We start from the raw sequence: 26,066 nt of genomic DNA, 5'->3' as shown, positions 1-26,066 counted from the left end.
GACTGTGATTGATCACAGTGGTACACCGAGACAGGACGAAGAAGAGATAAGAACCGAACTTTGTGTGGGCGACTCATTTCAAACAATTATATCGACTTGACTTTGTTTTAAAAGCAGTTTTTTTTAGCGTTTTGTTTTTTCCTTAAAACTATCCCGGAGCTAAAGAACTTGTCCAAGTCTGCTGTCGGATTATTTTCCTGTTGTTCAAAGTAAACGCTGATTAGAAAGCTAACCAAACCGCTTGGAAGTTGATGCGAGTTTTTTTTTTGTTGTTTTTTTTTTTAGAACCACGAAGACATTTCCTGAGTGGATAACCTGGAATGTGTGTTCAGCTGCTTCCCCTGGAAAAGACAGCACTCTGACCTGAACACAGGCTGTATGGGTAACAAAGAGGAGCTCTAACGTGCGAGAATGTTCCTTTTACCAGGTTGTCTGGCTTTTTACAGTCAAAATAAAATGACCGCCACACCAGGATGGGATGGGAATTATAAATGAGGCTGCCCCCCTCCCTTCAAACAAAGAAGCACACCTCTGTCGGATTGGAGCAGCGTCGAGCGAAGAGGGAAAACCTTGCGGGAAATGGAGCAGGAAGGCTCGTTGGAGCCAAACAACACACAGGCTGAGGTTTCTGTATTGTTAGCCCCGTCCGAGCTGCTCCTCCGCCCTGTTTAGTACCAGAGCATTCCTCCTCGTTACCAAATGCACCAGCCGGGTTTCCACTAGTCGTGTGTGGGGGGTTAAAGAAAAAAGAAATGAGGCTGGACTGGCTGCAGTTGGTAGTGGTTTTGCTGCTGAGTGGCCTCCGTGGCTCCGCGGTGCCGTTCGCCTGCAAAACCTCCGACGAAGGGCCGAAGAGCGGAGGGAAAAGCCCGGCATCCGACAGGAAGGTGGTCTGCAGCAACATGGAGCTCCATCAGGTGTTGCCTGCGGACTCCTTCCCCAACAGAACAGTCATACTGTGAGTTTCAGTCACTGTAAAACACCCACACACTTCTGTTACAGTCGTTGTTGATCTGTAAAACATGTTATCGACACACTTTTTACAATTAAAATGGTAAAAGTGTGGCTTTGTCAGCCTCTTTCACTGTTAACACTTTCAAATGTAACGAGTGCATCCAGCCTTCTCCATGAGCAAACTAATTAGTAAATACGGTTCACCTGTGTGCAATTTAATTTCAGTGTGAATGCAGCTGCTCTGTCATGGTCGTAGGGTTTATTAGAGAACCTTTAGTGAGTAAAAAACATCATGAAAAAAGAGGGAACACCGTAGATGGTAAAGTGCTAAAGTTGTAAAAGAACATTATTCTGGGAAGAGTCCCAGAACAACTATTAGCTCTGCATGTCACAAGTTTGGCTCTTATGAAGAATGCCAAGGGAAAGTTGGTTAATGGGGAAAAATGTATTAAACTTTTAAAAGCCTAAAAGTACATTTAAAACAGTTGATAGATTCACCTTCCAAAGGGACAACGGCACCAAACATTCAAGCGGGCGTGATAAGTTTAGATTGGTACATATCAGTCTTCGAATGGCCAAGTCAAAGGTCAGATCAAAATTCAATCGAGAATGCGTGGTTCAGAGTTGAAATGCCATTCCATCCAATTTGACCGAACTCCATCTCTCTTACACAAATGGTTGGCAAACATTTCAGCCTCTAGATGTGTAAACCTGCTAGAGACATTCATCAAAAAGACTTTCAGCTATAATTGCAGTAATTGGTTCTTCAAACTATTGATGCAGAGGAGATTTCTTAGTATAAAACACTGACAACCATGTATTGTTTTATGTCCGCTACACAAATATGCACTATTTTGTCTCTGTCTCATCAAATCTCAATAAATGGATTGAAAACAGAAGATATGAAGAAATTCAGGTAGTGCAAAAACTTTTCATCAACCTACTGTCTCTCCAGTCATGCTACTGAATTCATGTGACACCCCATCTATGAGGCATTTACAAGAGCTTACAAGTCATGAATTAAGCCTTGTGGGGATTTTACATCAGGATGTGACTCAGTCTATGATAGGATTATTTTTCAGATTTAGCTCTTGACAGCACACACCTGAGTAAGCAGCATGCTTATACTCCTTTAGAGCAGTACTAAGTCTTGTTTTTACTTTCATTTTCCATGATATTTTATTGGCTGTGGGCTTAAAATACACACTGTACACACTTCATATATATTGGTATTTGAACTCATTTTATGGTTTTGTGTTGCATTTCATGGATTCCAAATAAGTTGATAGAACCAGTCAGGATTTCTTAGATGACTTTTTCTAATTGCTGCTAAGTGATCTTTGTTGTGTGTAACCAGCGTACACACATTGTAGATTTTTAATTCTGCACAGAAGCAGTGAATTAATGTTTTTGCAGGAACACTGACACTTACCAATTAGACTGGTGCCTGAAGCCACTTTTTCCTTCCCCTGGAACCGAACATAAGCTGGAATAGGCTCACTCTGGTGTGAACCTGGGTGGAGCTGAACACCTGGCCTGTCTATAACACAGACTTTATACTTTTTCAGTGTGACTACCTTCCTCTGTCGCTGCCACGAGGGTTTTCTTTGGTGTTTAACAGTGTTAAACATTCATTAACAAGTCACCTCAAAGTGCTGCTTGTGTTTGCATTGAGTACATTTTGTAAACTTTTATTTCTAGGAAACAATCTGACTTTATTGTAGGACACCGTTTTGTGTATTGGGAGCCTAGATTTGCTGTTGTTGGTGCTTCATTCCACCAGAAATGGTTTTCTTTAATTCAAAATTTCAACTCACGTCAAGCTCCTGAACTTCAGTGCAGCTCAAATATCTTGTTCTTTTTACTCGTGTTTACCTAAGTAAATTTAATCATCTAGTTACTATGGAAACAGATTGACGTGTAGAGTTCCTGGTTTACCATGCTTGACTGTGGCCTGGGTACCGCTGTGTGTTTGAACTGTGCATAAAAGTCAAGGCTGTCGTGGAAACCTTGAAAATGGTCTGTCGTTGCTTTTCTGTCTCACACTATGAAGCTTTTTTCACTTTGTCTGTGGATATAAACTCACTATGTAGTTTTTTATTTTCTAGACACTAGAAAATTATTGTTGAGTATTGTGTAGACATAATTTAAAATTAAGCCTTGACTTTAGCATGTGCCTTTTTTTTGGTAAACTATTGTTTTGTAAAATACCATCTCATTTTGCTTTCTTTTCTTGTAACTTGGTAAATTTACCAAAATATAATCTGATCTAAAAAAAACTCTAGTATCCTTAACTTTTTTCCTCCATCATGACAATATCCCCACCGCTTTTTGTGAACTTTAGTATCATAACCATTAAAAATATACATTAATTTTTAACTTTTTATTTGGCCATAAATATTTATACAGTATGCCTGAAGTATATTCCAGTTTTAAAAGTTGCAGACGTGGTATTGATGTCGATTATGGCACTATATCTTGTGGAGCTCTAGGTGATGTATTTTGCAAACCATTGACTATCATGTTGGAAATTGGGAGATTTTGTTGTTCAAAAAGACGCTTCATTTTAATTATTGTTTCCACAGATCTGGGAAACACAGTGATTTGATCATTGACCAAGAAAAAAAATCATTTGTTGATAAATGCTCAATTAAGTCTTAATTTCATACTCTTGCTAATTTTTGATTAGTCATTTAAAAAAACATGAATAAATTTAAGTGGGAGATTATTTTGCCGATTATAAAATGAGGTTATTGATGCAGCGTTCTATGGATTTGAGACCAATTTTACTACCTATGTGATGAATTGGGGCGGTGCTTCCCGTTCTTTAGATATTTGGAATTGCTTTGGGATTAACTGTGCATAAATGGATAGGAAACCAACAGTTCTTGTTTTTTTCTGCTAAGCTGCTGTGCATTTGGCATCACCTTTTGAACGACAGATTTTATCTTTGCCGTCAGTGAGCTCAGTCACAGAAATCTCTGCTTTGACTCACCGTAGAGAGGCCTGACCGTAAAGAAGGTAAAAATTTATGTCTCAAAACCTTCTCAGTTGAGGCGACTGGGAAGCATGAACCCCGCCTCAGAGCTTACATTCTTGGTGTAAACAGAGACCCGTTCATTAGCCGTGGGCACACATCTCACAGACGATTTCCTGTTTTCACTTATCAGGCGTTCCACTTTTAACAAACAACCAGCAGACTTCTTCTTGAGTTGTGCCACAAAACCTGCAAATCTATCCGTGCGAGTTTGTACCTGTGCAGTTGCAAAGGTGCTCAACGTAAAGGACTGATGGAGTGGCTTTACCCTGACATTTGGTGTGTGAAGTTGTTGACTGCAGTTCAGCTTTGGAATCAGAGACAAAACATAGAGAAAAACCTGAGTAATGCATTCCCTGAACTCGACCGCCTTAGTAATCCGAGAGGAAATGACACAAATGTGTTTACAGCTGGTCTGTCCACCCATGCCAGAGGAGGCCCTCTGCTAAGTTACGAGTGCTCCAATTTGGCCTTTAGCTCTTGAGAGTCGAAAAGTTTGAGTGGGCAGGTGTGTGCGCAGGAGTTCTTATTTCACCCTCCATAACCTCTCACACAGGAACTGACTGATCCAGCTTATATTTCTTTTCAGGACTGGTTTTGTGTATTCAAGATCTCTTCCCCTAGAGCAACCGGGTTAGATTTTTGTGAATAAGTGCTCCTGGTTTTATCTCCTGCAGAGCAGTGCAGGATTTATGTGAGAAACATCCCTGGGAAATGTGTGCTTAGCTCAATGGCTCATCAGGGTGCTATAAACTAACTGGTTTCACTGTCCAAACTGGGGATAACAACTGTTTCTTTTTGGGTTCCACGTAGTTCACCTATAAAACTGACAGTACTCAGATCTGTGTAGAGTCGGACCGTTCTTCATGTCCGTGATCTCTTTGATTTGCTTCGTTGTTCCAAATGTCTTTGAAGTATTTGTGCAAAGGGAACACAGGCGCTTTCAGTCTCGTATTTGTTTTGTAGGAGCGTTTCTGCCATGCTTTTGGTGCACACTAATGGAATGTCCCCTTGTGGTGTTCTTAAGTGGTTTTGCAGGGTTTGCAATGGAAAGCCAAAAAGTCCTGAAGACGAGGCCCTGACAGCTGCATATCCATTCAGTTTTCAGACCAACTGAGCTTTTATTTCGCAGGGTCGTCATTCTCTCCGTCCTGCCCCTTTGAAAGCAGATTCATCCAGTGTCCAGACTTTAGTTGGCTTACAATTGTATATTTTGCATCAGTTTTTTTTTTTCCCCCCCCTCAAAACCGAAATGCGAATCTAACTTTTAGGTTATTTTTTATATATTTAAAAGAAGATGATACAGTTTTGTAATTTAACAGAATTTTTTATTTTTTTTTAACCAGGCCCTAACTGAGGTAAATCAATAGTCCTTTTAATATAGTGCCCTAGAGTTCTAGTTTATTCTTGTTCATCACAGTTTTAGTTGTGATAAACTAGAGATGGGAAGTTTTAATAAATATATTTGTTTCATCCCACTTTGTAGCTTGTGTTCAAAAGCTGCTCTTTTAGTCACTAGTCACTTAATGTTGGTCTGGCTCAAATTTCAGATCCTAGGTTCTCGATCATATCTGATCATCTCTTTTTAATGTTAGTGTATTATATAATTTTATTTTTTTACACAGATGTTAAATATGATAGGCAATTGTATTTGCTTCTCATTTATAGCTTGTTTTTGCAGATATATTCCCAATCAAATGTGTCTTTATTTGAATGTGCCCAGCCATTTTCAGCTTTTTGGATCTGAACAGGTCAAAAGTCACATAATCCAACAGTTTGGATTATGTGAATAGTTGGATATTGACTTGACATTTAATGTCGCATTAAAGGAGTAAAGATATTGCAAGGGATCAAGAACAATTTCTAAATATTTATATATATGTCGTGTATTAACTCTAAACCTTAAGCTGAAATGCAGCTGGAAGTATTTTGAAAATCTGCTGAATCTGAAGATGCAACAGACACTCATACTTGTGGACATTTATACATCAAAAGAATGAAGAAAATGTTGCATGAATTTTTAATTGCTTTCTACTTATAGATGTCACCAAAACCATAAATTATGTTATGTAAAACCAATTGGGACGTTTATTTGCACTTATCTTAGGCTTTAAGCTAAGATAAAATCCAGGCCATATTAATCTGTAGGGGAAATTGCACATTTAAAGATAATATCTTTGATAAACATCATTAAGATGGACAAAATCTGTAGAAGGAAACACAGGATGTGAGTGTCGACAGGATCATTTAGCAGATTTTTCTTGGCATAAGAACAAGCATGTTTTACTTAATATAAATGCCTGAAGACTCTTCTCTGCTGTTAGAGGGCTGACCTGGAAAAAACTTCCTTTCACTATGAACAGAGTCTGGAGACGTCAGGCTGGCGTGCAGAGACAGGTCCGTAGAGAAGTAGATGAATAGAGTGCAGACTTCCTTTCCACAGATTCTGAGAGTCAAATGGGTGGTATTTTTTTTAGTTTTATTTTTTACTGTGCTTTATTGATAAAAATCAGACACGAGACTTGCCATAAAGACTTTCTTCTTTCTGCAGTGAAAGCAGAGCCCAGCATTCTGTTGTCACTACCCTGTCATGAGGAACAGTGTTGGATAAGGTGGCGTGCAAAGACTTAACGGGTGGAGATGGACAGAAGCCAACACAAGGCCGCATGACTTTTTGGAAATCTCCCGTTATTAAACGTAAAGAAACTTCGGAATCACCAGACATTACATGTCCACTTGATCTTTGATTAGAATAACATAATCTAGTTCCTGGACTTTTTTTTCCCTTTATTTTATTTTTTTTACTTCTTTCTTTGAAGATTAAAGAAAGACGTTTGGTAATATTAAACGGCTTTCATCAATTTATTTTCATTTGAGTTTTGTAGATGTCAAGAGAATCAATACATACTACTGTCAAATGTTGGTGGATTTAACAGTCAAATTCTATGTTTGTTCCCACGGAGAAAAATAGAAAACCTTCATCAAGTCTCCTCTGTCCAACCCCGGTAATGAAACCCCTTCAACACCCTGTAATAGCTCCAGGATTGCCTCAGGTTGCGGGTGCAGCTGACATGCATGTCACTAACCAGCATGTTCCCTCCCTGCAGGCCAGAAACAAACTGACCACAAATCCCTGCTGTGGATTTCTGGCCTATTGGTTTTTAACACCCTTCAGGGTGAAGTTTCAAAAGAGACTGAACAGAACACAAAGTTTGGTTTGTTGTACATCAGCATTGCTGAAGCAAATTATTTTGTAGAATCCAGTTAGTCATCCAAAAAAACGTGTAGATTTAAAAAAAAAAGATTTCCTCTTAGTTGGAAATTAAATAAAATTAAGAGGTATTTAGTCCTTACTTGGGGTGTAATGAACAAGTAACGCTACAGTAAAAGATTTGTTCAGTTTGTCACCGTCGCTATCTGTCATTCGTACTGGAAGCCCAAAATGACTTAAGAATAGTAGAGAAATGTTTTACAGCTACATTGAGGTGAAGCCATGTTGACTGCAACTAGCCAGAGCTCAATAAATATTGTGATGCCTTAGCAATGTGAGATTTCATTGTTACATCCTAGTGGTTACATATCACATGGAACAGTCGATGTTCTACATGATGTAATGTGTTCAAATGAGCATGATAAAGGCAGCCATCCTTCCACCATTTGATAAAAGACATTGCATCCCTTTTGAATCCACTTTCATACACACATTCACTGTCTGTGTCCGGTTGGCTCAGAGGAAACATTTGTTTTCCTGCAGCTAATGAGTTGAACATTATGTGTGATTATTTTGACTGAAATTCTTGCAGCACAATATACCAGGAACGCACATCTGAGAGTTGCATCCTTTTTTCCAAAGTCAGCTGTGTTTTAATTGCCTTTCTTGCTTAGTAATTTTCATCTTTGTTGTCTCTGCAGAATTCTAAACAACAACAAGATTCAGGAACTGAGAAATGGAGCCTTCTCTGGATTGTCTACGTTGGAAAAGTTGTAAGTACGGCTGCCGAGTAAAATTAATTCACTTGAATCATAATCTGCTTTTTGAATGTCTCTGCAAAGCAGAATAGTTGTAGTAATGGACTCCAACTAAAGATCACAGTTGGTTTACTTTCAGTGTGTTTCAATATGTGCTCAATGCAGCCACTTCTGCATCTTCGCTAGCATCTCATTAAGGAACTTTAAACCATGTAAAAGATATGACGGAAAGTTTTTTGCAAATTTAAACCCATCGTTTTTGTAGAACTTGCCTGCAGGCACATACTGAAAATAGTAAAGGGAGTCTGCTACTAAAATAGCAGCATGGTGTCTTGTTTGTAATATTTACTAGCAAATTAAACTAGATGTTGTGTTTACAAGAGTTTTATATTTGAGCCGTCAGACAGCGTAACGGCTCCAGTGAGAACATGTCTACACACTCCATCCTAAAATGAGAATTTTTATGTCTAATCTTAATCTTTGCTTATTCATGAAGCAATCGTATTCAGCCTAATGCAATCAGTGGAGGCTGCTCACATGGCAACCGCTTTTTAAACTGGTTCTTAATCATGTAGGGCACTTGAACATAGCCAAAAGGTTAGATTTTAAAGTGAAAGAGAAGATGTAAAAGTAAAGTGGGAAATAATAAAGAATGGTACAGTACAACAACATATACTTGACCTGAATGTGAGGTGATAAGAAGTAATTTAGTTTTGTTTAGAAATGTTGATGTGAAACCTGTCATTTCTGTTCCTAAAATGTATTTTTTAACATATTTGTTTAAGATGATTTAAGGTGATTTTTCCAGAAAACTTAAGACTTTTTGTGGAAAGCATTTTTAAACCTTACCCAACAGATAACACATTTTTATTGTCAAAACCTTAAATTTCATCCAAAAGCGCATCAGCAAAAGTAACCCATCCCTCCACAAGAAAAGCTTTGGCATGCAGAATGGAGGGATTCACAAAACACAAGCTGGGATCCTGCCAATGGAATATGAAAGACCCAAAAAATATGAAGCACCCAGCAGCTCTGAGGTTCAGTCAGTCAGGGCTGTCTGTCTATTCTGGAAGACTGGAGGTCGTAGTAGAAAGGGGCTAATTATAGGAAGTGTTGTCTGCCTGGTGACAAGCTCTTGACAAACAGCTGCTTGGATATTCCTGGGATTCCATTATTTGATAATGGGAAGTGGGTGCCCTGAGGATTAGTCAAAGTGCAAAAGAATAATTTCTACATTGGCCATTCAAGGTAGCATGAACTTTATGCACAAATTTTACAGAACAACTTAAAATGGTTTTCTCAAACAAAAAACATTGTTTGCGGATGGCTTTTACCGTTTAGTAACATGAAGTGTTACTAAACTTCATGTTAGTAACACTAACATGAAGTTTAACACTAAATGTTACCATTTAGTGGAACACATGCTTTCATCTCTTATTTAAGAACCTTCACCAACATGAAGGTGATTGGTCAGATTTGCGGGAAAGTTGTGATGACAGGTGAAAATAGCAATTTGTGCAAAATTTGTGAATGATTGTTGAATTTGCATTCACAGTTGCGATCGCAACATTGAACTTCCTGGAGGGACTGGTTGAAGCAGCCAACAGGGCCACAGTTAACTCTGGGGGAGCAGCAGAGATCCACAGCTCAGGTTGACGGAGCTTGGACTTGGACTATTTTGCGAAAAATATTGGGATGAAGTTTACAGGAGACTCTGAAAGACTGAAAATTGTTCTGATAAATATTTTTGAAAACCATGCATCATTTTCTTTCCACTTCACAACTATGCAATGCATTGCGGTTGGTATTCATAAAATTTGTTGCTGCAATGCTCCATTTGCTTTCTTGGCTTCCCCAAGAGACTCATATAAGACCTAAACCAACGCAGCGTGGTTTCTGACATATCTGTTGGTTTTTCTCTTGGCTCCCTTTACTGATTGAGAAACATCATCCGACTCTGCTGCTGCGGCCTGGAATGTTACAATCCGTACTCTTCCTACACAGAGATTCAGAACGTGGCTCCGGGCCTGAGCATATGGGCCACCAGTGATTTATCACTCGGGAATGGCTTCATGCAGATAAAATAACCAGACCATTAATGGCCCCACTTTTACCCAAGGCTACAATAACACATGAGCGCATTGATATGGAATTTTAAGTGCACAATCCTCCTCGCTTTAAGCTCAGGCTGCCAAGAAAACGAGCAAAAACTGACTGCTGTTCTCCCTGTTTTAGAGAGACTTTCACTATGAGCACTATAAATTCCATAAGTCATATTCTTCCAAATTCTTGCTCATTATTTGTTCCTCCTGAATCGCATATTTACAGAGCGGCCTTGATTATTTCCTGTGTAGCCGAACGGCTCTCCTGGGGGCGAGTGGTTAGTTTTCAAAGCTCAGACCTTGAGGATAAAACGGAAGATCTGCTCCAAATGTGTGAAATAAAAATCTTTGATCTTTCTTAAGGAAAGCCTTGTAGGCTCTCGTATGTGATGTTTGCCAGCTATTCAGCCCGTCTTTGTCTCATTGCAACCCCCTCCCAGCCAACCTACTGCAGTCCATCTGCAGACAGAGAACTGAGCCTGCTCGATGGTTTGCTTGCTTTTGTGATTATAATGAGGCCAAGCCGAGGGCAGAGGTAACAGCCGTGAGATTCCCACACACACATTCACACTGAGCATGCTCCGAAACGGCACTCCTGCCTAAAATCTAAAACTCCATCACTTTGTCTGAGAGTGGTGGGTCTCTTCACTTTCACCCTCTGTTTTTTTTCCTTTTTTTCGTGTCTACAACGAAGTGCTCCCTCATTTAGAGTGACTAAATGCAGACTGAGACAGAGAGGAGTGGAGAATTGATTTCTGTCTGCACCGCTCTCTGCATGAAATTGAAAAGTAACTCTAGAGGCCCCTGTTTCTGCTGGGGGCCAAAGATGTCACTGCTTGTTTTTATAAACCACTCAGAATCCCCTCTGTTGCCCCCGGACTCTCTGGAAGCAATGCTATTGAGGACAGATTATTAGATGGATGAGAAGGACCCTGAAAGAAAAGGCAATTTGTGTTGCTGTAAATAATACATTGATGGAGTTTTCCGTATATATTTTACTTTGACAGAAAAAGTGTTTAATCTGTGGGAATATTGTGATACTGTTCAGCTTTAAAAAACACAACAGGTTCAGATAGTAAATCATAGAGTAGAGCTGCTAAATATCCCGAATGGTATTCTGCATTCAGACTGCACAATATATGACATATTTATAGTCACATCAGTTTCAAAAATAATTGTGTGGAGCGCAATAATTATTAGCTATAATATTCCAAGTGTTACAAGCTTATATTTACAGGCTAATGTTATATTTAGCTGTTGGACAGAGGCCCAAGGGAACAGCCGTTCCCATCGGACACAAAAGACGTTGTCCGAAAGGTCAAAGGTCATAGAGTGATGGATGCCCAGATGAGAGAGAAAATATCACATCTCATACTGTATCATTGTCACGATATTAGCATGCGCTGTGGAATAATCTTTTTATGACTTTTCACAAAACATAAAAGAAATATGATCCAATGTTGCTGCCAATTTTTGGCCCAACATTTTAATTTGTATATATAGGATGGGGAAAAAAACAGCTTTTTGTCTGGGTGTACTTAAGAGTCTTAATCAATAAATAAAATAACAATTTATAAATAATATAATTTAGCTATCTGTTTATCACAACCCATAGCAACATTTACCAACATTATCACACATCAGATGTTTTCCTGATATTATGCAGTGTTATCACACAAAATATTGGCTATTGACAATTAACGGCAGTATTAATATCTGATATCAAATCAACCCAAAATTTTTCATATTGGTGCATTGTCACAGTAAATCTAAATTTTTATTTAAAATTAAACATAGGGTAACATTACCATATGTGACCCTCATGACTCTAGAAATCTACTTTCCAGAGGTTAGAAATTTGACTTATTGATACATTTACAGTTTTCCTTTTTAATTGGAGGCTTAAACTGGCTCTGTCTACTTGGATATATAACTCTGAGAGTCTTAGACTCTTGTCCTTCTTTTCTAATCGGAATGAAGTGAACAATTGCATAAAAGCGACCTGATGTGTAACAACTGAATTTTGTGCATCAACACGCATGCTGTAGATCGTTACCGTGCCAAGACACTGATTTAAAGAAATGAGCTTCAGGTCATCTTTTTGTCAGTAAAACATTATTTTAATGAGAGGAACACAGTTAAAAACCTATAGCAGTTGCTGAAATACTATTATGTATGGAGATAGTTCAAAAACACTTTTGAAACACAGCTTTAATGCTCTGCCAGCTGTTTCAAAGCGAGAATGTCCAGAAAAGCTGCATTTTCTCTGTGCAAATAGGCTTAAAAGGTGCCAGGTCATGGGCAGTCTTCAGTCTTTGAAAAATCAAGAGTGCAGTTAGGAGTGGTTCAACATAGTTTTTCTTAACCTCATTTAAAAAAAAAAAATTTTTAAATCCGAGTTCATTTGCATTTTTTTGGTTTGTTGTATCTGATTTAATTTTATGTGTATTTCAGATTCCTTAAAATTGCAACAAATGCAAAGTAAACAGAACAGCAACTTCTTTCAAAATGTCCTTTTACAATGGCTCTAATCTAAAACTGGTTCTGACTTGGCTACGAGGATCTTCTAAAAAATATTAGCAATTTCTTCATCCCCTCGTCTCATTTCTCACTCAGCACCTCTTTGTGGGAAGACCATCTCTGCTTGCTCACATCAAAAGTTTTCTCGAGCAATAGATGTTTTTGTCTACCGCTCGTTTGTGGTCTGGAACCCACATGTAGTTGACAGCCCGTCGACATCAAACGGGCAGAGTTACCCAGCGGTGTATTGTGTGGGTTCAGGTGGCGAGTAGAGAGCCTCTTCTACCTCCGCTTTAATGAGTGACGAGGCAGTGCTGGCGCAGGTGAGCGCCGCGGGAATTCTGTGACCTCAGTCCTTTGAACCCCGGGAGAAGCAGGTGTGTGTGTGTGGGCGTGTGTGTGTGTGAGAGAGAAAAAAAGAGAGAGAGAGAGAGCCAGAGTACGACTTTGAGGGTCGGGTCATGACAACAGTTGTGTAGTGATGATAAGCGTTTGAGTTTGGAGGAAGGTCTGGTTGCTGCTGGATTAAAGTGCAAAACTTTTTTTTTTCCTGCTCTCCTTTAATTATAGGCATCTGTTTCTGCACCCTTTAAGTATGAATTTTCCAAGATTGGTCTGAACTCATTTCCCTTCGAATTTTATGACCTGACCTCCTAACTGTCTGCTAATGTCTGTAAAAACCATGAAACTGTGGTTGACACGTTTTGAAAATGTCAAAAGAAAGCTCTGGAACTTAATTAGATCCTAGTATTATAGAGTTTTTTGGTCAAGAATTATTGATATTACTGTTGTGTAATAACTTTTTTCTTTTTGGTTTTTAGCTTCAATCAGTCAAAGGAAAAAAGTGCAACAACAAAACGGTCATTACATCTATTTTCACCCATCCTGCTGTACAAAGATTTCATTATAGGGCCAGATAATTTTTGTTAGATGGAATATATACAAAATTGTTGTTTGAAAAGTGAAATGAAATGCAAAGTATTGTATAGTTTGTTGATGCGTTGTGATCCTATTTAATCAAATAATAACCGTGGGATTTTGCTGTCAAATTAAGAGATTAACAATTAAGAAGCAGGGAAACCCAGTCCTTATTGGTCATTGCAGCTGTGCTTGTGTGTGTGTGTGGTGACCTGTTCAGCTGGGACTCCTTGCCTCAACACAGCTGTTGTTAAATTTTCAGTTTAGTCAGTAAATGGTAGAAATCAATGACAGTGATTTGTTCAGAATCAGATTAAAGTGCTTTTTTTGTTTTGCCCGCCACGATTTCTATAAAATAACTGTGGCAACAAGGTGCTTTCTTTTCCTTTCTTTTTTTTGTTTACCACTGGGAGCAGCTGTAGTCTGTAGCTGGGTCTCTCAGAATATCAGAATCAGTATTTGAGCAGTTGTAAGGAGTTCATTTATGATCTTGTTGAAGCGATTTACTTAAATGATTAACTAACTACAGTACAGACCAAATGTTTGGACACACCTTCTAATTCAATGGGTTTTCTTTATTTTCATGACTATTTATAAGGCAAGAAATCCCACTTATTAACCTGACAGGGCACACCTATGAAGTGAAAACCATTTCAGGTGACTACCTTTTGAAGCTCATCAAGAAAATGCAGAGTGTGTGCAAAGTAGTAATCATAGCAAAAGGTTGCTACTTTGAAGAAACTAGAATATAAGGGGTATTTTCAGTTGTTTTACACTTTTTTGTTTAGTGCATATTTCCACATGTGTTATTCATAGTTTTGATGCCTTCAGTGTGAATCTACAATGTCAATAGTCATGAAAATAAAGGAAACTCATTGAATTAAAAGGTGTGTCCAAACGTTTGGTCTGTACTGTATGTCATTGCTGTTTCTACTCCTTCCAACCTAATGGGGGGGGAACATTTTTTTCTTTCTCTCTACAGGGACTTGCGGAACAACTTGATCAGTCATATTGAGCCGGGAGCTTTCCTGGGATTGAAAACTCTAAAGAAACTGTGAGTATCGGAGCATATGCTGTTACTTTGTTGACTAGTTAGTCAAATGTTTTGTACTGTGTACTCCACATTTGAGCTGATCAGACTTTAAACCTTTAAAGCTTTTGAGAATTTTATCCTATCTTAAAGAAAATATTTTGTATATTTTTTATTTTCCCTAAAGTCAGACTTAGGGAAAATAAGAGTTAAGCACTAAGAAGGAGGCCTGATTGGCACATAGTGTGTATGGCACACAGACCAGTGATGGTCTGGGTATGTAAATAATTAAAATTGCAGGATGCTGAAATTCAGACTATAATCAAAATTATTGTCATACCCTGGTATGACACCCCCCCTTGTGAACGCATAAACATCACATTCCAAGCTGTTGAATGATGCGACCACTCGGCCTCCTGCAGACCGGTGATCGTTACCCAATGTTTTTAATGCAAAAGCTGTCTGTAACTCATTACACCACAACTTGAATCCTTTCCTGCCTGTTCTAGATGTTTCCAGCTACTTGCAAATCAAATTGTTTCTATTATCTGGTTTGAATCAAACAAACTGGTTCCCCCTAAAATATGTTGTTTGCTGCAAAAGTGAATGTTTTTTTTGAATCTTTGCAGTTCCATCATCAAATGGACTTATAAATTTACTCACTGGAAAAATAACATTCATTCCCTGGTCCATTTCCATAAAGATGAGAATTTATAAGAATGAGTTGCTCTTAAAATTTAAAGTGTGAGTAATCCATGTCATATAGTGACATGGACACCTCACTGTTTTCATCATAAAGCCTGGAGACTTGAGGCTTCACCATGCTACAGAGAAGCACATAGGAATTGACTTTTGATTTTACTTTTTTTTTTTACCCCTCCAGGGGGTCTTTTGTGGGCTCTAGTGTCCCTTATATGACAGTAGGCTGACAGGAAAGGGGAAAGAGAAGGGGGAAGACATGCGGAAAATATCGTCGGGTCCAGGAGTCGAACCCGCAACGGCCGTGTCGAGGACTCAAGGCCTCCAAACATGGGTCGCGCTATCCCCTACGCCACCACAGCGCGCCCCATTTGATTTTATGTTTGATCAGTCTGTCAAATCAGAATCTGCTCAAATCTGTATGAAAGGGTTGGACAGAATGAGTGATTAGAAATTAGCCTAAAAATCTGTGATTGGTTCATTTGTACAAGCATAGAAAATGTATTCTCACACCTTCCAGAACACATTTTGGAGATAAAGAACTGGCAATGACATTGGAGAACTTTTGCTGTATTAAGACTGTCTCTCTTTGACATCTTTTTTTTAATTATTCATTCATTTTTAAAGCTTGGCCACTGTAGAAGCATCTGAACCCCATTTATAGAGTCTGATATCTTAAAAATGCTATAAAAAAAAATTTTCTTTAAATAAAAGTGGGGCACGAACCCCATGTGAATCACCTTTTCTTTTTAGTTGCCCTTTGTGATGGACTGCATGGGAATTTTTCAGGATGAAGGTGCATCATGAAGCAGAAGTCTATTGCCAGCCTTTTGTTTTCTTTGGCCTTCTTCCAGAGGTGTTCAGTCTTTGATAAAGTTAAGAGGACTTGACTGTATTTATGTCCGGATCTTATTCAAATGTGGAAATCTAATCTTAGGTGGCGTGCAGCTGTTCTCGTTGTGACTCGTGGGTGTAAAGTTGTACATCTGAGTCTGTTGCATGAGACTGAGGTGGAACACAGCTTGAGTTGGATTCATCAGATAGTAGCCAGCGCCTGCCAACACAAACTTTAGCTTGGCTGCTGCTGTGGAACAATAAAGAGCTCAACATGAAGGCAGTCGACTCCCTGGTTCAGACTTGCTCTCATTTCCTGTCCAATTCTTCTTCTCAATATTCACGCTCTGCTCTCAGATCAGCAGTAACTGAAACTTTTTGTTTTGTTTAGTTTAGTTGTTTAGTTGTTTAGCTGTGCAGATGCAACACCTTACATGGAGGCGCTCGCTAAGAATGAAGTCCGATTTTTACCTAAAAATAACGGCTTTTCAATCGTACCCTCAGTACGTCTCAGTTCATTTACAAGGATGGATCAAAATCAAAAATTGGAACACGCATCTTCAAGTTTTTGGAAAAATTTAAAGGACTTAATTGGCAATGATGAAAAATTCCCCAGCTTCTAAGTAGTTCATGATGTTTGCCAAAGTTTATACCGTCCAGAACGTCTTGGAAAAGCTTGAAAATTTTGCTCATAATGTTTTTGCTCTTTCTCTCGGCTTAAGCTGGTTTTTAATTCCCCCATCTGTCCCTCTCCTTCAGCATTTCTTTAATTAAAATTACCTCTGCTTTGAGTGTGTTGGCAAAGGCCATTGAAAAGGAGATTTAAAGTAAAAGCTGCTGAGGTTTTGGGTTGCAGCTTTTCTGCACACAGTATAGATAGAATGATTTCCAAACATGCCCTGCATTTGCAAATAATAGTAGGGAATTATCAAGTTTCAGATTTTTCTAAACTTTGTTCAGTACTCTTTAACTCCTCTTATATTCTGTTTAAACTATTACATCACACATTCTTAGCACCCCAAAAATTTAGTGGTTATCATTTCTAAGATAAGTCTTTCTCCTCATTTTCCCCCTTTTCTGCCTTAAGCATCAATAATTTAAAAATTAAAATTAAGGAAGGCAAAAAGTGAACTGATGTGTAAATGGTCTGGGTTTTTTTCCAGGTATTGAATCTAGATTGAAGGTATATAAATTCAATATGTTATCATACTAAGATTAAACTAAAATGAGATTAAAAACACAAACTGCAAACCAAATACCCCCAAGGGGGTAATATGGGTGTACTTCCTTGTCATCATGATTGTGTCTTTTACCTTCCGTTACCCACAGCTGATACGGTTTCCTCAGTTTGAAATGTTTGAATCCATTTTAACACCCTTACTTTGCTCAGCAGTGGATCCTTCTGGCTGCAGCCCCTTTTTAATGTGCATTCCTCCAACAGCTGAACAGGCTCTGCTCAGACCTAATCACATTAGGCTATTTTTGCTTCTCCTCAGCATGTCATACGCAGCAGCTGATGTCCTCTGCTGAAACCATCCTTCATGCTCTTAATTTGCTTTATTGCAACGTCTAAAAGCAGTGATTAAAATGTTCTGGGAACCCGGTCTGGTTTGCACATTTAGTAAGATTCCCAACATAGTGGCTGATTATGGTAACTATGATCTCCAGTCTTGTGTGAAGTTTGTTTAACTTTCTTTATAATATGAATCAAGGCAATAAAAAAAGAACTGAAGGGGGAAAGCCCCTCTCTTTCAAACCTCCACTTTTCCATCCCCTGCTCTGTCCTTACCGCGGCGCACAATACTCGCTCAAATTGGCAAGCCAGCAACAGGCTGTTATTCATTCTCTGTCAAGTGGAACTAATAACCTCACACTGTGAATTCCCCGCCTGCTACCTTGAAGACAAACACCAATAATAAAAATAATAAACACTTTGAAGTTGGCACATGACGACCAGCCAGTTTCCAGGTATAACTTTATGCTTCTCAAGCACTCCAAGGTGTAATTCAGCTGCTGGGTAGATGGCTGTTCTTGCATCATCTCTTCATTTTTTTCTTGGCACAATTCTAAAATTCAATCATTACTGGAGGAATATTTATTTATTAACGTGGTCCCGAGACTATTACATTTTACAGTTTTAAATTTAGTCTCTTGCAACTTTTTCTTCTATTTTCTGTATCTTCTCCGTGGTTGTCGCCAGAGGTGTTGGTGGGACGGTGCCCGCCTCCAGCAGGTGATTGGGCTGGAAGAGGTTTTTGCAAGACGCAATGATTTTAAATGCCAACAAGAAATACAATTCTATACAAGACTATTTAAGGTTTATTTTATTTATTTGCCAAGAGCAAGTGACACTGAAACCAATTTAATAAATCAATGGACAACAAACCACACACATTGGTGTTTGTGATAGAACAGTTGTTTGAATTTTTTAAACTTAATCTTTATTTGAGGAATAACTTGGAATTGGTGCTCTTGTGTATTGCTGAAGTAGTTTGCTTTGAATTGCCATGTTGCTGAAATGTGCTGTACAAATAAAGTTGCCTTGCCTACAAGATATATTCTAAATTTGTACTTTCACGCAAAATGTTTTAAGTATGATTCTGCTGTTTGTAAATGGTAGTTTAAAAGAAGGAGGGCTTTTTACACACACACACACGCACACACACACACACCCACACACACACACACACACACCCTGACTGTACTAAAGGTTGCCGTGGAGGTGATTGTGGGTGAATGTTGACTTTCCTCGAGGTTCTAAACGATAGAGACATAGCTAACTGACAGTAGCAGCAACATCCATCTTCTTTGTTTGTTCATCTCGATATTCATCCGGTATTCCTCCCGTGAGGTGTGTTGGACACTTCTCTCTGATGTTTTCCTGAGACGTCGTGTCACGTCACATCCAAAGTTGAAGAAAACAGACACTTTTGATGCGTTTGACATTAATCATAGATGATTAATCACCACCCACCGTGCCGCTTCACCTTTTAAAGTTTCGAATTCCCCTGCAGGCCCACACAGACATTATCTAGTACCGTCTTGGAAGTTGTTAACAAGTCTGCTGAATGCTAAACATCCCTGTCCCAACCTGCCTGCTAGACTTGGTGTTTTTACTTTTTAAATGGAATTTCTTTTTCTTTCACTAACTTTCCCTTTATATTGTTATAAAGAAATCTGTTTATTGCTCTCTTTTTCCCCTTTTCTCCATGTTTTACAGGGACCTGTCCAACAACAGCATTAGCTGTCTTAACGGGGACGTCTTTAGGGGCCTGGAGAGCCTGAGTCGACTGTAAGTACTTTGTGTTATCCTGAATATAATGAGTATAATTGGTGAAGGGCTGACATCAGCTGTGTTTTTCTGCAGAATCCTTTCAGGAAACATGTTCTCCTCATTGGCTCAGGGAATGTTTGACAGGCTGGTGTCTCTGAAGGCGTTGTAAGTATGCTAAGGAGATAATTCTCATATGTTTTGCTCAATTTAGCCATCATGCATTGATCCAATAAAAGCCGTGTAACAGACATCATTCTCGTTGTTGATTACAGAGAGTTTCAGACACCTTACCTGCTCTGTGACTGTAACCTTCTGTGGCTGCTGCGTTGGATCAAAGACCGTAATGTTTCTGTGAAGAACACAAAGTGCTCATACCCTCAGTCACTCCAGGGTCAGCTCATAACGTCTCTGAGGCCAGAGCTCCTTACATGCGGTAAGGACACAAACTGGAGCTACACAAAATCAGACTTTTCTGTTCAAATGCCCTCACATTGGCCTGGCCATAAAGATGTTGGCTTTTGTTTTAAAAGCAGCCAATCCGTGAGTGCCATTTGTTTTTCTTGGCATCTTAAGCCTTTTTGTCTTTGCCATCAGGGGTCATGACAAAAATTTATATGAAAGCTTTATTGTAGGGTTTATAGGGCTGCGGTCTTAGACATCTAACAACCCTATGAACAGTTCAAATGCAGTTTTTAATAAACTTGGTTATGAGTCTTGCAAGTTCTTCAGTTTAATTGGCACAGATTTTGTTGTCAAAATGGTTTGCTTTGTGTATTTGTGGAAGCGGGGCTTGTGCAATGACACGTCAGATAAGATGTAGCCTGCCTAGGCCGGCGCTGTCTTTGTTTGTACCTGCTCATGTCTTATCAGTTTGGCTCTCGCCTCCTTCTGGGATTATAAAACATGACACAGATTTGCAAGGAACTCGTTTCCTGACATGAATTATAAGTAGCTTTAAAATGCACACAAATTCAGCTTCATTTTCCTTTCATTCTTTTTGTCTTTTGTTTGCCCAAACTAAGACATTTTTTTTTATTATTATTTTGGTGTTTTTCAGCCTTAGATGTGTTCACATTTGTCCGACCGTTCCTCCCTTCCTTACATTTTCCACATATACAGCAAGAATCTGCTGTAAATTTATAGTGGACTTTTGCATTTATGCTTAAAAAAAAAACAGAGTCTGGAGTTGTCTGCTATGTTGATATGAAAAATGTGTGGAAAGCCTTTAAATATCACACTGATTTACTAGCCGGCTCCTTGCTTCTTTCCAGATGCTCCGCTGGAGCTGCCCTCCTTCCAGCTAACTCCGTCCCAGCGTCAGGTGGTCTTCCAGGGGGACAGCCTGCCGTTCCAGTGTCAGGCTTCGCTCGTGGCTGAGGACATGCAGGTCCTCTGGTACCAGAACGGCCGCATGGTCAAGCCAGATGCCACTCAAGGCATTTTCATAGAGAAGCGCATTGTGCAGAACTGCTCCCTCATCGCCAGGTAAGACTCGCGGCCACGTTTGCCAAGCATTTGTAAGTCAAATGAACATCTAATTTCCGTTCCCATTTTTCCAATCAGTGCCTTAACCATCTCAAACATCCAGCCTGGTTTCACGGGGAATTGGGAGTGTCGTGTCCGGACCAGCCGGGGGAACACAACCAGGGCTGTGCACATTGTGGTGCTGCAAAGTTCTGCCAAGTACTGCGCTCCTGAACGCATCTCCAACAACAAAGGAGAATTCAGGTGGATATTGAAAAGTCACGCTGTCACAAACTTGAATTTAATGTTGAACTACAAAGATGGCATTATCTGTCCAATACAGTTTTGTGGCTTTTACTGAATTATTTGAACTGTTCCATTTTAGGGAGAAATGATTATACAATTTACAGCTTCAGTTATGAATCAAGCCATCATGGGACCCAACTTATCAAAAATGATAAACATTTTTAGGAAAAAAAAAAAATCAAACATGACAACCAGGACTGTATCAAAAATGTTTATTTTTGGTAAGTTGTGCGTCTTTTAATTTAACTTTTTACCAGCATGAAAATCACTCTTGGAACTGGCTAATACTAAGATCAATGTGAAAGTCCAAGGAGCTCAATGAAGAACTAAGATGGAAAATTGTAGATTTGTACAGATTGGGGAAAGTCTTTGAGCTAATCAACTTTAGATTGAAGTACAAGTTATTCAGAAACATCACCACTTGGCAAAGGGCTTGGAGACAAACAATGAACTCCTGATGAAAAGACATTGGTTAAGATGTTTGGTAGCAACCCAGCAACCACACAGCTCTTTTGTAAACTTCAGTGCCTCTGTCCCCAAAGAAGTCAATTTTAAATTAAAAAGCGTCTCGTTTAAAAAGCAGTGTCTTCAATCTTAACTCAAACATTTAGTTTCCCACATGGATCTGGTAAAACCCTTCTGGAACTCAGTATTATGGTCAGATGAGGCAAAAATTAACCTGAATGTCCATAAAAACAGGAAGAATGTTTGGAGGAGTGAAGGTGATTCTTTGAGTTGTAATAAAAAGTATAGAAGTAGCTTTTATCATTTTCCAGTCCTTGATAAGTTTGGAACAAAGAAAACTGACTGTAATTTTCCAGACACTATTCTTTTTATATGTTTTTTTTTCTTAACTTTTTATTTCTGATTTTCCTAGTTATTGTCCAACCCATTGACTCTTAGCTCCAGAAAGCACAAAGATGAATTTCACTGCCTTTGGATTCTAGATCAGGTTTTTGAATTTGAATCTGTGTTCAAAGTGATCAAGATCACAGACTGCATTTTAAAGAATATTAAATAAATGTAATCGGTCCCAAATCTGTAGATTTGTAAACATGGTGGTCTAATTTAATCAAGATGCCCAGAGTAAAATTAACAAAAGCATGAGGAAATGCTTTAAATATGATTAAAGGTGTCTGTTGTAGTCGTTCATCTTGGAAAGGAACTGTTCAGGTTCATTGAAAGCTCAGAATAAGAATTTACTGCTAAGAAAAAAACTGATTAATCGAGGTTCAAGTTTAATAGTCAAGTCAAGTTCATAATACATTTGAATGCATTTATGTCAAAGCATAGACATGTTGCTGTATGAGTTCATCTTTGTTGCTTTGCCAGCAGTGCCACCTGGTGGCTGAATGTGAAAATGACAATTGCATTATACACACATTGAAATGTAATTTAAATGAGGGTTAGAAAGAGCAAATTGAAAACGTTACACAGATAAGTTTGACTAGAGTTTAATTTATCCAGGTGGCCCCGCACTCTGGCAGGAATCAAAGCCTACCTTCCCTGCAACTTACCGACGTCCAGCGCACGTTCTTATTCAGGCATCCTGAGTGAAGAACGACAGGCATGGCGTCACTGCAGCCCCGAGGGGCTGTGGACAGAGGGCGACTACTCCCAGTGTCAGTTTCAAAAAGAGGTCACCAGGGGTCTCTACGTCATCAACCAGGTTTGTATCCTACTGTTATTTTTCTTTCCCTTTTCTTTTGTTTTTTTGTTTACACAAAAAAACTTTCTTTTTGTGTTTCTGACAGATGCCTCTAAACGAGACCAATGTTGTAATCAAAGCTCAAAGCCTGTTGGTGTACACGATCGATGCTGCCAACCTGTCAGACAAGATGGACATCATCTTCATGGCTGAAATGATTGAGAAGCTTGGCGAGTTTGTGGAGAAGTTTAAAGATGTAAGTTGATAAGATTTGATCAAAGCAGCTGTTTGCTGTAAATCAGCTGGAGGTCAAAAACACTGAAAAGCTTTTTAAAAGCTGGTTAGACTTTCTAACGTCGAGCCTGTTTTGACATGACAAGTCTCTTGTGAACTTTTTCCATCTCATCTTTAGACATTTGAAATGGTAGTACGTCATTGTGAAGTGGAAATAAACAACAGCTTAGCCTCAGTCTTACTGGACAATTTAAAAAAAAAACTTTATTTATCCCAAATGGAAAATAAATCTTGTCATAACATCCGAGTATCTTCGAACAGTTGTGGATGATAATGCTGTGGGAAGAACAGGGGACTCAATTTACCTGTTAGATGACTTCTGAAGGTAGTCGATTGTACTGGATTTCGTTAGCGTTTTGATAACACTTCACACATATCCACCACTTTGTTTTTGCCTATTATATAAAACCCAACTAAATGATGTAGAACTATTTGAATGGATTGTGTCACAGTGAAAAGGTTTGATTGTGTTCTTGATGAGATTTATAGTTTCTCCTCTTCACTTTCCCAGCTGGGTGAGGTGATGGTCAACATGGCCAGCAACCTGATGCTGGCTGACGAGAGAGTGCTGTGGATGGCCCAGCGTGAAGCCATGGCATGCAGCCGCATCATCGCATCCCTGCAGAAAATATCCGCCTACCGTCTGTCCACGGCGCAAGCTTTCTCCCTGGTTGGCCTCACTCGCGAGCACTAAAACGTTCACCAGGTTTTTGTTGATGGAGACGAGCATTTAGTTTTTCCTGTCGTCCTCTCAGACGTCCCCCAACATTGCGCTGGAGGCCCACACGGTCAGGGTCAACGACTGGAACGGCATGACCTGCATACTGTTTCAGAGGCCCAGCCCGGAGCGGCTGCCAGGCCACGATCGCCAGCTCACGTTCAAATGCAACACCACCAGCTCCTTCGCCTCTGGCCTCTACAAGGTCAGCTTCCAGCAGAAATATCCACAGTGTTTGTGTCCAATCGGGCGTCCTAAACGGCCAGTACGGGGCGCGTTCTGTAAAATATGTTTGTGTCCAAACAGAGCACCATAGTGGAGGCTTCGCTGCAGCTCCCGCGGTCTCTCTTCAGTCAGGCTGCTACTCCTGGGCAGACGGACGATAACGTTTACAAGCTCTACCTGCTCGGCTTCCGCAACGGCAAGTTCTTCCCCTCCACCTGGAACACCTCCCTTCTGGCTGACGGAGGGAGGAAGAGGAGCGTGGCCACGCCTGTCATCATGGCAAAGATGGGCAAGTCCTGTATATACAGTCTTGGGGGACTTTAAAATCATGTATCATCTAAAACGGACAATTTTGACCCCGTAAATCTCTCCGCCATCAGACGGCATCTCTCTGCGTTCCCTGAAGACCCCCATCAACATCACCCTGCGGCGCTTCGCTCGCGGCTCCGATGCCGTCTCTGCCCGCTGGAATTTCAGCCTGGCTGGGGATCAGGGAGGGTGGAGGAGTGAGGGCTGCCGCATCCTGGAGAACCACGACAACTTCACCACCATGTCCTGCAACTCTCTGGGCAATTACGGTCTGCTCATGGTAGGTGGAGCTGTCCCCATGTCGTTTTAAATGTTTAAAAGAAGCAGAGTCACTCATAATTTTATACAGTTGTCTCGCCCTCTAGTGGCCATTGGTAGTTAGTGCTAGAATAGCCTCTAGGGTTCATACACAGTGTGAATGAAAGCTGAAGCTTCTCCATATTTCTCTGTTTTAGGACTTGAACACTGTCGAACAGTTCTCTCCAACCATCCAGCCGCTGCATCCAGTCATTTACGCTACAAGTGTCATCCTCCTCCTCTGCCTGTTCACAATCATCATCAGTTACATCTACTATTACAGGTAAACACCAAAATAAGTTTGTAATGGTTAATTTAGTTGTGCAGAAATACTTAAAGGTTTGTTGTGGTTGTAATGTGAAAAAGTGTGCAAACATTCAGAGCATATAAAATTGGATGCTTCTGGGGGTTTTTTGCAGGTCTGTTTGTGTGAGTCGCAAGTTTTGGCACATGCTGGTCAACCTCTGCTTTCACATGGCGCTCACCTGTGGGACTTTTGTAGGCGGCATCAATCAAACACGATATGCCAGTGTCTGCCAAGCAGTAAGTGGGAACCGTCCTTCCCTCTGCACTTCGAACTCCAACTCTCAGGTGTTCCTCTTTCAAGCTTTGCGGTCGACAGTAATAAAAGAACCAGGGATTTAGATGTTTTCTGGGAGGGAAAGAAAATGCCGTTGGCTAAGATAACTGATCTTGTGAAACATGGGGAATTCAGTAAGAGATGCGTTTTCTTGGCTTGAGGTGAGCCTGTGCATCTTTTCAAAGTGCGTTATTACTATTTCACTTCTACAAAACCATATATGTTCTTCTAAAAATGAAACGGAGCAGACTGTTAATTTAAACAGCTGCATTTACTGGGCTCCTCTGTTTTTTAGGTTATTTGTCAGAGTATTTATTAGAAGCTCTTTTTTACTAATAACCCATCAGCTTTAGGCATTTGAACCTTTTCTGTTTGGTCAGGTTTTGAATCAGAGATCCAATGAAGATATGGGCAAGTTTTGGCCATTAGCCATCTTGTTGTCACTTTTTATTGACGTAATGTAAATCTATACAAATCTGCCTGACCTAAACGTGGTTTTTATTGTCTTCCCCAGTTTGAAGTGCTTATAAAAGTTGCGCTGAATAAATAAACTCAACTTAAATTTTGAATTTCACAAAATTTTTATTGTGAGCTTATTTCTGCTGTCTCTATTTAGAGTTGAAGCACTAATTGTTGAATTTACTGTGATGTCATAAATTCACAGAACTGCTTTGCCCACACATGACACTGCAGTCTAATGTCTTTCAGGTGGGTATTCTGTTGCACTACTCCACTCTGGCTACCGCCCTGTGGGTGGGCGTGACGGCACGCAACATTTACAAGCAACTTACACGCAAAGCCAAACGCTACGAGGAGCTGGACGAGCCGCCGCCACCCCCTCGACCGATGCTCAGGTTTGTTTCTAACTTCTATAAATGATGAAAGCAG

General features: G+C 39.7%; 1 protein-coding gene across 2 annotated transcripts in view; it reads left to right on the top strand.

Annotated features, from left to right (window-relative positions):
* Nucleotides 1–26,066, top strand: part of adgra3 (adhesion G protein-coupled receptor A3) — a 28,833-nt gene continuing 2,767 nt past the window's right edge. Inside the window, exons 1-17 of one of the 2 annotated variants that reach the window (XM_028038655.1) lie at nt 1–958; nt 7,904–7,975; nt 14,483–14,554; nt 19,284–19,355; nt 19,431–19,502; nt 19,610–19,770; nt 20,609–20,822; nt 20,901–21,065; nt 22,575–22,776; nt 22,862–23,011; nt 23,561–23,719; nt 23,805–23,972; nt 24,074–24,281; nt 24,373–24,581; nt 24,757–24,881; nt 25,018–25,141; nt 25,887–26,032. In XM_028038655.1, the coding sequence (XP_027894456.1) occupies nt 753–958; nt 7,904–7,975; nt 14,483–14,554; nt 19,284–19,355; nt 19,431–19,502; nt 19,610–19,770; nt 20,609–20,822; nt 20,901–21,065; nt 22,575–22,776; nt 22,862–23,011; nt 23,561–23,719; nt 23,805–23,972; nt 24,074–24,281; nt 24,373–24,581; nt 24,757–24,881; nt 25,018–25,141; nt 25,887–26,032 (2,525 nt within the window). In that variant the 5' untranslated portion in view covers nt 1–752. Of the gene's footprint in view, nt 959–6,669; nt 6,689–7,903; nt 7,976–14,482; nt 14,555–19,283; nt 19,356–19,430; nt 19,503–19,609; nt 19,771–20,608; nt 20,823–20,900; nt 21,066–22,574; nt 22,777–22,861; nt 23,012–23,560; nt 23,720–23,804; nt 23,973–24,073; nt 24,282–24,372; nt 24,582–24,756; nt 24,882–25,017; nt 25,142–25,886; nt 26,033–26,066 lie in introns of those variants that run through there. The other variant, XM_028038656.1, reaches the window with a different exon arrangement.

Source organism: Xiphophorus couchianus, chromosome 14 (genome assembly GCF_001444195.1).
Source record: "Xiphophorus couchianus chromosome 14, X_couchianus-1.0, whole genome shotgun sequence".
In the NCBI taxonomy this organism is placed as follows: domain Eukaryota; kingdom Metazoa; phylum Chordata; class Actinopteri; order Cyprinodontiformes; family Poeciliidae; genus Xiphophorus; species Xiphophorus couchianus.
Note: the sequence above shows the minus strand (reverse complement) of the source record. Positions and strands in the feature narration are given on the sequence as shown.